General features: G+C 40.3%; 1 protein-coding gene across 3 annotated transcripts in view; it reads left to right on the top strand.

Moving 5' to 3' along the window:
• The window catches only part of SEMA3E (semaphorin 3E), a 287,593-nt gene that overhangs the window by 252,954 nt on the left and 21,945 nt on the right, over nucleotides 1–12,694 (top strand). For all 3 annotated transcript variants that reach the window (XM_053257996.1, XM_053257995.1, XM_053257997.1), the window contains 5 exons: nucleotides 1,008–1,077; nucleotides 2,662–2,806; nucleotides 6,108–6,330; nucleotides 8,256–8,347; nucleotides 11,542–11,583. In XM_053257996.1, coding sequence (XP_053113971.1) covers nucleotides 1,008–1,077; nucleotides 2,662–2,806; nucleotides 6,108–6,330; nucleotides 8,256–8,347; nucleotides 11,542–11,583 — 572 coding nt within the window. The remainder of the gene's footprint in view (nucleotides 1–1,007; nucleotides 1,078–2,661; nucleotides 2,807–6,107; nucleotides 6,331–8,255; nucleotides 8,348–11,541; nucleotides 11,584–12,694) is intronic.

Genomic DNA, 12,694 nt, shown 5'->3' with positions numbered 1-12,694 from the left:
GGCCCTGTTAAGGACAGATCTTTGGGGGAAAACATTTCCATGACCACAGTTTATGGTGGTTTAGGGATGGTATTTTTCTGGCATATCAGTGTCTGAGAAGCAGCCACCTTCTAGCATTATGACTCTTTCATTGAGAGGGTTACTAGAGGATAAGTAGTAAAACTACACAATTAACTCTCATCATGAGCCACTTCTGAAGACTTCACAGCACTTCTGAGTCATTCCATTGGTTGCATTAAATGCCCCTTAACTTTTTCCAGACCATGAAACCTACCATAATTTTAAAAATCAAGGTAAGAGGTGGGGGAAATGATCATGTGTGAGGCACCCACTGGGTTTGGATGACTTCATGGAGGAGAGGTCTATCAATAGCTACTAGTCAGAGGGCTGTGGGCCACCTCCAGCCTCAAGGGCAGGGTACCTCTGAGTACCAGTTGCAGGGGAGTAATGGCAGGAGAGAGGGCATGCCCTCAACTCCTGCCTGTGGCTTCCAGCGGCATCTGGTGGGCCACTGTGCGAAACAGGATGCTGGACTAGATGGGCCTTGAGCCTGATCCAGCAGGGCTGTTCTTATGGGTAGGAGGACTAGGTACAGCTGCTGGGTAGAATAGAACTTCCCTACTCATCAGGACCCTTGCACACAATCACTTGCCCTGCCTCTTGCTTTTTACTCTCACATGCTCATAAAATGGGAGTGTGCATAGCTCCCATACTTGGGTAGGACAAATTTCCTACCCAAGTTCATTTACTGATCATGTGAACTAGCCAATTGTGTACCAAAGTGCAGGTAATGAGGGCATATTGGAAGTGCAAGGTTAACTGTTTACACACATTTTTGCAGCCAGGGGTAGGAATTTACCCCATTACTTAGGTTGAGGGTTAAGAATGTAACATGATTTCCTTGTTGCCTAAGCACAGATTTCCTTGTTGCCTAAGCACTCAACAAGTTACCTCATTTCAGAAACAGAAATGGTTAATCTATGACTAATCATGCTTCCACTTTGCAGAGGATGTATTTTTGCTTCACACTCGGGATAACAAAAACCCAGTTATATTTGGACTTTTTAACACTACAAGGTAAGCAATCATGATATAACAGACTAACTGAATGAGATATATGTCTTGAGGTAACGGTTGTACAGTAAATCTGGAAACATCACACACTGTTGAAGGTCCTGGTCAGACAATATTGAGTCTTAGGAACATAGGAAGCTGCCATATAGTTAATCAGACCATAGGTCCATCTAGCTCAGTACTAGACACACAGACTGGCAGCGGCTTCTCCAAGGTTGCAGGCAGGAATCTCTCTCAGCCTTATCTTGGAGATGCCACAGAGGGAACTTGGAACCAAGATGCTCTTCCCAGAGCAGCCCCATCCCCTAAGGGGAATATCTTATGATGCTCACATGTGGTCTCCCATTCAAATGCATCCAGGGCAGACCCTGCTTAGCTAAGGGGACAAGTCATGCTTGCTACCACAAGACCAGCTCACCAGCATAGAAGATGTTTGCAATGAGTTGCACTCTTTTAAATTGTATGCTGAATCCCTGATTTTGTAACCCCATCTCTAAACTGAAGAGTAGGAGCATAGATCACAGAGTCAGGAAGGTCCTGTTTCTAGACAAACACAGTAAAGCCTAGTTCTGACTACATTTTGCTTTGTTTGTCTAGAAATAGGACCTTCCTGACTACACTACTTTCTGCATGTGATAAGGAGTGGATAGAGGGTTCATGCCTAGCTCAGTTTCCTCATTACTTTAGGAGTGAAAGCTAATACCTGACCAGGCCTTAGAACAGGTTGCACATTATGCTCTACACATCATTAAAGTAACATTCCTACAGGTGAAGAGAGCTGAAGGGGATGGCTCTCTCTCTCACACACACACACAAACACACCAACTGCTATCCACATTTCTCATCTGTTCTTCATCACCTAGGTGGCTAATTTCCCTACTCTTTCTCTCAGCCTCTTGGAAAATTAGCTGCTACAGAAAGAGATAGGTGGCCAAAGGCTTCTCTTTCCTTGTGTGGAATGTGATCCACTCTCGCTTTCTCTGCCTATAAGTGTGGCATTTGGAGGCATTGCTGTGTTGCTGTCACGTAGTGAAGTTAATACATTAATCCAGCTCCTATAGTGTGTAGAATACTTCCTCTTGCCTTAAGATAATGCTGCTATTAAATGTCACATATCTACTATAAAATAAAGAATGGTGAGAGAAGAAACATTTTTAGATCTGCTTAAAGCTTCACAACTGAAGTAACTTAAAAAAACTCCCAAGAACTTCTCAAAGCTAAGCCAAAGAATTATATTTGTTTTGTGTTGGTTTCAACTATCTACCCAGAAACAACAAAATTTCACCCCTAAGCTGTATTAATTTGTCACCATAACTAGGAGCCTGGCATCCTACTCTACAGGTCTGTGACAGACTACTATCTGGGAGTCATCATTTAATATTTATGCTTTGGTGTCCAAATGTGGTAATGTGTTTTATTCGTAATAAGATCACACATACACTTACATGAGTTGGCAGTGAAAGCTTGGTAAGTACAACATACATATGAGGGTTTCCATTTGATTTTGTAACATTTTATCTTTGGAACTAATTCAACTGCCCATCTGGAATCTTTGCTTTACAGTCTTTCTTGATTTTTCTTTGCTAGCAACATATTCCGAGGTTATGCTATATGTGTCTATCATATGGCTAGTATTCGGGCAGCTTTTAATGGACCATATGCTCATAAAGAAGGTCCTGAATACCACTGGTCCATGTATGAAGGAAAAGTTCCATACCCAAGACCTGGCTCAGTAAGTGCAAAAGGTTTTTGCTTTTATTTTATTTATTTATTATTAAAGATTTTATACCGCCCTTCCAAAAGGCTCAGGGAGGTTTACATTAAAACACCATTAAAATCTTTTAAAGATTTTAATTATTAATTCATTTGTTTTTAATGATTATCATAACTCAGATGTCAATGAAATGGAGAGCTCAATTTTAATTTTTGAAAAACAAGAGCAGCAAATTCTGTTCTAGGGTCACAAAAGCCACTGGCAGTTTTAGTGCCCACCACATGATATCTTTGAGTTCAACCTTTGGTCTCCCCTACATAAGTAAATGACTGGTGGTCTCTTCCTACTCTGTCCTCCCCTCCTCAGAAAAGATTGATGTGGTGATGGGTGGGTGCCCTCTTGCACAGTGGGGAAGTGAGATTGTGAGCAAGGCAAAGGTGGCAGAGGGGCAGACACTCAGCATACATGTGGTATGGCAGGTGGGAATGCAAGCAAAATGTAAAACCCTCATGATCCAGGTGGCAGTGTCAGGAGCATTCTGCTTCAGGGGCCCCTCAAGACCTTGGGCTGCCCCATATGATGATATTCTTCATTCCCCACTCTTGTTTCTTTTGACTGCCAGTCCAGTGCCGATGATGTGCACTAAAAATTCAATTGAGGAGCTTTTTCGGTTGGCTATGCATCAGCCAATGATGCTTAGAGATGAATAGAGAACAAAACACTCAATCTGGTATTCATATCATTGGATCCTGAAAATTGATGTCGACAACATTCTCTAGCCATTCCCTACTAGGGCAGGGGAACAGCCTTGCTGTTGGCACCTCTTTAATCCGACAGCTTAATTGCTTGAATCCTAGTGTAGTAGTCTTCAAAATGGCACTACAAAGCAGCCCCAAGAGGCTGTAAAATACCTACCCAAAATGTGCCGGTTATTATCTATCTATTATCTCAATGGATTAAAGCTTAAATCTTGCTCAAGGTGGGACTTTTAAACAGGATTTGGCAACAAGATTATTCCCTCTAAAGCATGCGCATGTGTGTGCACTCACATATTTTTTAATGTCCGCTCAGTTAATTTTAGATCTCGCTCAGGTTGAATCATGAAGGCCCCACTCTGAATGCATGTGAACACGCATTGCTTTGATACTGCCACCCAGAACAAAATTCATTCTGCACATAGATGAAAATAATGAGAGAGAATTCTGTTTGGCACTCCTGTTTAATTGGCTGTGGCTGTACAAAAAAAAAAGACATTCAAGTTTTTGTGAAAACCACATGCATTGCTTTTTATGACAAGAAGCCAGTGAAAATTGCACTGCTGGCTGATTAGAAAATACAGTTCAAAACTGACATAGTGCAAATACTTTAGGGCAGCCAAGCCTCAATACAAGGAAAATAAACACTGCCCCATTTGACAAGTGCAGGAGTTTCTTAGTGTCAATTATAATCTGCCGCAAGTTGAGACTGGCTGTTTCCAGTATACACGAAGACTATTTTATTTCACTTTATTGATTGAAAATCCAATTTAAATGAGGAGAGCCTGCTACTGTGGCTGTGCCTGAAATGTTTCTTAAAACCACACTGTTTTCAAGAGCCATAGAGGAAATAAATGATTACTACAATATTTCTAACTGGTTCCAATTAAAGAACACAGGGCAGCTTTTGAACTGAAGGATACATGTTGAGTCAAATAACTTTATCCTTGACTTTTATTCCTTGTCAAAATAATAATGCATTTATTTTAGAACAATTAGTGAAATTAACCCCGAGAACAAACAAAATGGTACAATCCTTTCTTCCAGATACATTCTTCCCTGTCAAGGAAATATCAAGGAAATTCTCATATTCCTGGCACCCATCCTATGCATGCAGAACTGTGCTCATGAATTACCACATAGCATAAATGCCCTGTGTTGTATTTAAGTTATAAGATGTTGAGGGTGAAGAAGGCAAATATTAACATATCCTATAACTCTTTGTATAAAAAAAACTCATACAGAGAACTGATTCTGAATCAAGTTCGGAAAAGTTTGCCTATCTATCTATACTGCTGTATGTTTAAATGTTTTATTCTCTTTTAAACATACACTACATTTATGCTGCTTTTGTGCTCTTGTTTTTAGATTATAGGTTTTGATATTGTACATCATTTTGGACATCTTCAGACAAGGAGGTGATTCATAAATATAAATAAACAAATAAAAATAAATAATAAAAATGCATCTTTAGCGAGTTCTTCCTTTTTTTTTAATGATGAAACCGGTGCTAAGTATAATGCTTGCCTGTACTACTTGGGTTATTCTAAAGAACTACTTAATTTCAGTTGGAGTTTTGTTGAGTAATTTAGTCAAGACGACAGCCAGTATTCAGAAGTAGCTGCTTTGTAGGCACATACAGATAAGTTATTTGATATTAACTCCTTATTCTCATTCGAACTCTTGTTAATTGCCGTAAAAATACACTAACTTTTTTTAATGAGCATGTAATTTTCAAAACAATGCCACTTTGTGTGAAAACAATTAAGGTTGTGCACTGTTTTGTTTTTTTCCTGTTTTGTTTTTGGCCTGAAACACCCCAATTTTGTTCTTTGTTTGAAATTTCAAAATCCAAATCCGAAATGTTTTGTATTTTTTTAAAAAGCCCCAGGGCAAAACTAGTGGGTGGGAGTGGTAGTGCCCAATGGGTGGAAGCTACCACCCAAATTTCAGAGGAATTGGGCAAAGGGCTGGTTTTTGGTGAATTTTCAAAGTTTAAAATTTTTCCCATTGTTCCCTATGGTTGAATCACTTTTTGAGCTGATTCATCAAAACAAACTGCATTGGCCAGCAAATGAATCGATTTGAGTACTTGCAATTTGATTCAAGCTCAAATCGCATTGCAAGAACTGATCCATGTACATCTCTACTCCTTAGTTAATTATAACTATATTTCACTTTCAACAAAAGAAAAGGTTTCCAATGCAATTTACACAGAAAATGAGAATAATGTGAAGAAGATGGTTTCCTTTTCCCAAAGTGCTCACAATCTAAAAAGAAAAACAAGATAAGGCACCAGCAATAGCCACTGGAGAGATACTGCACTGGAGCTGGATAGGAATAGTTGGGCAGTTGTTTCAGTTCCTACAGTTTTTCCAACTTCTGTAGCAACTCTAAATGTTCTCTTTAAAATCTAGCAATCCAACCTGTTCATTTATTTTCTCAAACTATTATATTTATTGCAAAGTATTCCCAGCCCACATCTGGATGCCTTACTGTTACAAAAGTTGCATGTCCCTTTATAGACAAATCATGACTATCAATACCTACCTTGTGTTTTGCAGTGTGCCAGCAAGGTAAATGGAGGTCTGTACGGGAGCACCAAGGACTACCCAGATGAAGCAATCCATTTTGCTCGCAGTCACCCACTGATGTACCAGCCTGTTAGACCTGTTCATAAGAGACCAGTCCTTGTGAAAACAGATGGGAAATACAATCTCAAACAAATAGCAGTAGACAGAGTGGAAGCAGATGATGGGCAATATGATGTCTTATTTATTGGGACAGGTACATGGAAATGTGGGAAGGAGCACCCTATTCTTTTGAACATCGGTGTGGCCAACACTTGCTTCCTGCCACTAGTTGCTTGCCTGTATGGGTGGGTCAGTGGCAAGCAAATGCCTAAATGCCTATGACTGCTAGGAGCTGCCCCCACCATTACAGCAGTGGATGAGCAGTAGGGGTGTGCACAAACCCGGCTTGGCTTGTTTGGTTCAAATTTGAACCTAATTCAAACCAGGATGGGTAGGTTTGGGTTTGGGTTTGCTTGAACCCCACCCGCCGCCCCCTGGTTCAGTTCAAATTTGAACCCAACTCAATCCAGTTCTAAAAGGCTCCACTTAGGGTATAATGGGTATTCAAAGTGGCCCATTATTAAAGGGGCAGGGGAGATGAACTAGGGAAATGGATCAGAGAGGCCTCTCTGGCCAAAGGCCATGTGCCCACCCCAGCCCCCTAGCAGTGGGCACAGAGCAGGAGAGACAGTCACTCACTCATAAAACAAAAACAAAAATCCAATAGCAACAGCACACACACACAAACACACTCTGCCAGGGAAAATTACTTTGGAGAAGAGTGGGGGGGAAGGCCAAAAAAGAGAGAGAGAGCGCGCGAGCACAGAGGCAGGCAGGCAGGCAACCCTACTTATAACCCCCCACTCCATCTCTCTCCCCCTCCCCTCTATGCTAGGCTCTTCTCAAGCTTGTATTCATTGGAATTCAGTGTAGTGCTTAAGGACCAGAATCTTGTAGTTAGGCGTATTTGTCTTTGGTTTCCTGGGAGATTGCCAACTACCACTTTTACTTGTAAGCTTCTGTCTTTAATAAACTTAATTCCACCCCGCAAAGAAACCTGTATCTGAATTTGTTATTCCCTTTTGACTAACTTAACTCTGACCTGCCTTTATCCACACCAATTATCCCCAAAACAAACATCATTGCTGCTTGCATGTTTGCCCTAATCAAAGCAAACTTTCTCCAATCAAATCAAAAGCATAAGCACAGAGCATGATAACAACCAGGTGCCTGAGCAATCATGGTAACAAAGCAGGGAAGACAGCAACACCTCTCCCTGACCATCCCTCTGCTTATCTGCCGCCCTCCCTCACTTGCTGTGGTAAGTGGGTCTCCCGGTGTGCCACAAAGCAGGTGAGAGAAGGGACTGCAGAACCCTGCTGCAAAGTCCTGCAGCCTTATATCTGGCTTTAGCTGTGCCTGATGTCTGGGTTGCATTGTGTCAACACTGACCCTTAAGCAATTATCAACTCCCTCATTTGCAATGTGAGGATAATAAGAGTGGCCTACCTTTTGGAGCTGATTCAAACAATATATGCAAAGCTTTGAACTAGGGTGGAGCAGACCCTGAAGCAAAACATGAAGATGGGCCCCCAGACCCCTGCCGCTTTCTTCCCTAATGCTCAGTGATATTTTATGTTAGTGACAGGCTTTTGAGCCTGTCAGGCTGAGGGAAAGATAGGATGGACCTGAGCACTAGCCAGCCAGCTTAGAGAATGAGGGAGGGACACTGCCTGACACTTCTCTCCCATTCCCTTTTGGAGAAGACTTGTGTCAAAGCTGAGACGAGTCCTCCAATCAGGAGCCAGCAGTAGGCCAGTGAGTCGGGGAGGGTGAGAGGCAAGAGCGACCTGTTACACAGCCAACTTCCTCCCTGCCCAGGGACATTTGTCCACCCCTTGTTCAATTATAACTAGGTCCCTGCTTTGAACACTTGAAATGAGCTGTATAAATGCTAATGGTTGGTGGGGGTGGGGGTTTGGCTTCTTCTTCTGTGCCATTAATTTCCATAATTTAGACAATGAAAAAAAATCTACAGAACTTTTCATTTATATTAGTTTTAAAACATGTTGTCCTTTGTTGATAGACAAATAAAAATGATCAGTGCTAAGTGCTCTTTGTTTTTACATTCACCTATAGATAATGGGATTGTACTGAAAGTCATTACAATTTACAATCAAGACACAGAATCGATGGAGGAAGTGATTCTTGAAGAGTTACAAGTGTTCAAAGTAAGGTATTTTTCTTAATCTGTCTCAGCGTGCTTGTTTAACCATAAAGCCTACAATCTTACACACAGCTGAAGCTGCTTGAATCTCTCTAAAGTCACTAGGGTGTAAGAAACCTTAATCTTGATTAGGATTAAGGTGATTGCAGTCATACTTGATATAGGAACAGGGGCTTCACAGTAAACTTATTCATATATGACATTATTCCAGATAGATAGATAGGCTGTCATCCTGCCTAAATTTACTAGAGGAAACTCTACTGAAATATAGTGATCCTTCAGAGTAACTCTTATTGAGTAATTTAGTCAGGATGGCAGCCATTTGGAACACAGATTTTGCAAAGTTTGAGGCATGGTTGCCCAGAGACATAAATTTGGGTGGGGTATAAATTTGATTGATAGATAGATAGATATGGTAAATAATTGCCAGAACAAAACTTCCTGCAGAACTGAGATTCTTGAATTTTTTCCCCCATGGGTCACTTGAAAATTAATTAGTGGACCATTTAATATACCATTTTTTGTTCTACAAATCAAAATACATAATACAAAAATATACAGTAGTAAGATAGGCTTTCAGTTTGCAAAAATGCCTCCTGCACCACAAAATGACCATGCATTCTCCCTTCATTTGTTGCCAAGTGATGTACAGAAGAGTGTGTGTGTTTAGAAATATGTATTTATATCTCCAGTACTTAAACGTTCTCATTTTTGTTTTAATTTCTTAAGTGATTTTCTTGGAAATCTGACATGGATTGAAATGCAATGAACTGAAAAAAAATATAGCTGGAGGAAAAAACCACAATTCAGTGAAAATCTGGACTTTATGTCTAGAAAAATACTCAGGAAAACTGCCAAAGTTTGTTGGAAGCTATCATTCTCCATGCTTTTACAATGGAAGAGTTTCCCCACATTTTCCGGCAAATTAATCAACGTTTCCAGGATTTTCTATTTTTCTGGTAGTCTGGGAGATGTTTGGAACCTACCTGTGAAAAGGCATGTTCTTTCTTTTGTGGTTTAGTCTGAGAGTTTTATGTCAGTGCTCAACATCTGCAGCTTTGCAATGGACCACCTGGATGGAACTGACAGACCACAGATTGAGAGCCTCTGCTGTAGAGGACTGGCCCAACATATGATGAGGAGACTCACCAATTTGAAATATTTTCTTGTGCTGTATGGTGCAATAAATGGCTTTATCTAGGTTCATAGAACAATTGCTATGCAAACAGTGGTCTGACAGTCATGTGAAAAACCAAGGCGTTTTCCCTTTCTCTCTATACATTCATAGACAATCCAGACAGAATTCCTACTAAGATCAGAGGACAACCCTTCCCAGTCTTAACTCTTCTACATGCTCTCTTCCAGTGGTATTTCTTCAGAGATCCCTGCCTTCTAGCCCAGGTGCACTGGGCAGTGGGTTTGACTTTAAAATGATATCTTACAGTTCTAACATTCAATGATTACAGTTTTAACATTCAATGCCCCTCCACCCGCCAGCCTTCTAAATCGCCCCCTCAGCCAGTTCGGCCACTCTTCGGCCGGTTTTCAGCCTTCACCCAGCAGCCTGGCAGCCATTATGAAGGCCATGTGCCTGCACACAAAACTAAGCTCAAATAAACCCCAAACTTTTGGGGATGTTCAGACTCCCAGGGGGGTGATTCGGTTGAACCCTGAATGGTCGAACTGAACCGGTTCAATGTCAAACACGTTCGATGTCAAACATCGAACCCTGATGTTCGCTGTCTGCCAGTCAACCAGCCCTGACGTCCTTCACCTTGCCAACTATTTTAGGGTGTGCCAATTCTGGAATTAAACTAATAGGACTTGTTGCAGACAAAAGAGTTCTATGTATGGAACTTCAGAGATGACTGTGTGGAGGCACAGCTTTCTATCCCATCACTTTTTACCACTGCCACCAAGTGGACTTTTTGTATGGTCCACTAAACCCTCTCAACTACAACAGCCCTTCAGCTTTATCAAAAATTACAGAAAAACTTTTTTTTAAAGCAAAAGCCCCTCAGTGGTTTTTTGGAAAGGCTTATAGGCATGGTGTGGAGACAAATCAGCAAGCTTCTGGTGTTTATATAAAAAGAAAGTTACTTTTAAAAAGTCAATTCAATTAAAACATTACTTTTGCAGCAAAGATGCAAACTCAAAACAGTTACTAACAGAGCATATCAGGGAAAATAAAAGGCTAGAAAAACGCATCCACTACCTTGCTCTACACTGGTCCCTACACAGAGTCCTCTGTACTTTTTCTCCTCAGCCTCTGGCTTGCTGGGCATTCTCCTGTCCTGGACACAGCATAGGTCTGGGGCTCAATCCAACCTGGGTTCTTATTAAATTTCAGCATGAGTTCAGAGAGATTCTCCCTTTCTCTCTGCCCATTGACTTTCTCTAGGATTCTTCTCCAGTGCTCTTCTTCTGGACTCACTGCTGGACTCCTCCGGACTCACTGCCTAAACCCTCTCAAAATCTCTCAATATATACATTTCACTGGCCCAACAGTTCCTTAACCCAGCCAATCAGAACAAACAAAAATTCCCTCCATTTTTTAAAATATCTTTTTCCTCCATAAGAACATAAGAACAGCCCTGCTGGATCAGGCCCAAGGTCCATCTAGCCCAGCATCCTGTTTCACACAGTGGCCCACCAGATGCCACTGGAAGCCTACAGCAGGAGTTGAGGGTCTGCCTTCCCCAAAAATCCACTGTCCCAAATGTGAAACTACCAAAAAACAAGTATGAACTTTTGACCCTGCACGTAGACCAACCAACATTCTATAGATATTTACAATGAGGAGGTTTTACGGATATAATATAATACAACTCATTTATCAGGGCTTATTTAAAAAAATCTAGAAGTCTGTGCCTCGTTCCTCCACATGCTGCTTGAAACTTCATCTAGTAAATGGCACTATATGACTCCAGTGCCACTACCATACAATTTCTACTCTACCTAGCGTTGGCAATATAGTGCTAATAATTGCAGAGTAGCTCTCACCTTATCCTGTGATCTGCCAAGCATATTCTACTACTGGAAGCATTTTTTTGTATTTCACATGCCAGTAGGGCTATCAATATGCAGATGCTAAGCAGATGTAAATAACTCTTGTTCCCCTATAGATATAGAGAAAGCTATTGTGAACACAGAAGAGATACATTCCTTTAAATTACATTAAATGTGCTTCATTTCTAGGTGCCAGTTCCTGTTATATCCATGGAAATTTTTTCAAAAAGGGTGAGTGTTCCTCAGTATAGAAAATAATTATTATCTTAAGTATACACCTTCAGAATTGTATACCTTCATAAGTTAGAGTTGCCACTGAATTTAGCTTACAATAAAATTCAAAAGGAATTTCAAGGGCTAAATCCTACATTAGTAGGATATTTGAAAAAGGTTATAAGAATTTAGATAAGGTAATTAGAATATATTATGGATGTAACTAAATAACATCTGACATCTCTAAATAACATCTTTTCATTTTAATTAAGGTAGTGGTCCTGTGGATATAACCCTTGTTGAAATAGGTTTATATTTATTTTTTAGTAAATAAAGTTAAGATCAGCTTAACTTTAAAGACAGAGTTTCTGTTTTCCCTTTTCTTTGCCCACCACTGCCCACTCCACTCTAGCCTTTCTTGCTGTTGCTGCTACTTTTTCTTCTACTTCAGAAAGTGTAGTCGTGTCTCTACCTCTGATAATAAAATGACTTTGTTACTGTTGTGCAACTAAATATGCCATATAAAATGATTTTTCATTGAGTGATGCTTGGAATTTTAAATATGAACACGTACTTATGCTCTGCTTCCCTGTGAAACATTCACATATATATTTTCTCCCACTGCCATCTTTGAGATGTTTTAAATATTCCGGCCCACATTGTCATTCATTTCAAAGCAATCATGAATGGAACATGAATTTAATGAAAATGTAGCTGTTGATACGTAAATGTAGCTGTTGATTAATGTTGACTCACTGAAGGAACACAAGGATTTAAGTACTTTCAAGCAAAATGGTCAGACAATATATTTTCTGTCTGTCTAATATAGAATATGATATAATTTTAAAAGACAGGTTCTATCCCATTCTAGCATGGCTACAAAATATAATCCTCCTGGTGAATTATGTAGATTATATGCTGATATGCAAATCAAAGATAGGCACTTTGGTAAGCACCATTCTTAATCTCTCTCCCCACTCCACCATCCTCATCTGCCAATTGCAGTAATGATTCTGGCCTGTCTGCAACAGAGACCCTGCCCTCAAAGTCAATTCTGGATTTGGGGTAGATGAAGCATAGGAAATGAATTATTCCATGAAGAGAGAAAACTGTTCTTTCCAAACTTAAG

This window comes from Hemicordylus capensis, chromosome 5 (genome assembly GCF_027244095.1).
Source record: "Hemicordylus capensis ecotype Gifberg chromosome 5, rHemCap1.1.pri, whole genome shotgun sequence".
In the NCBI taxonomy this organism is placed as follows: Eukaryota; Metazoa; Chordata; class Lepidosauria; order Squamata; family Cordylidae; genus Hemicordylus; species Hemicordylus capensis.
This window is presented reverse-complemented; position numbering and strand designations above follow the sequence as displayed.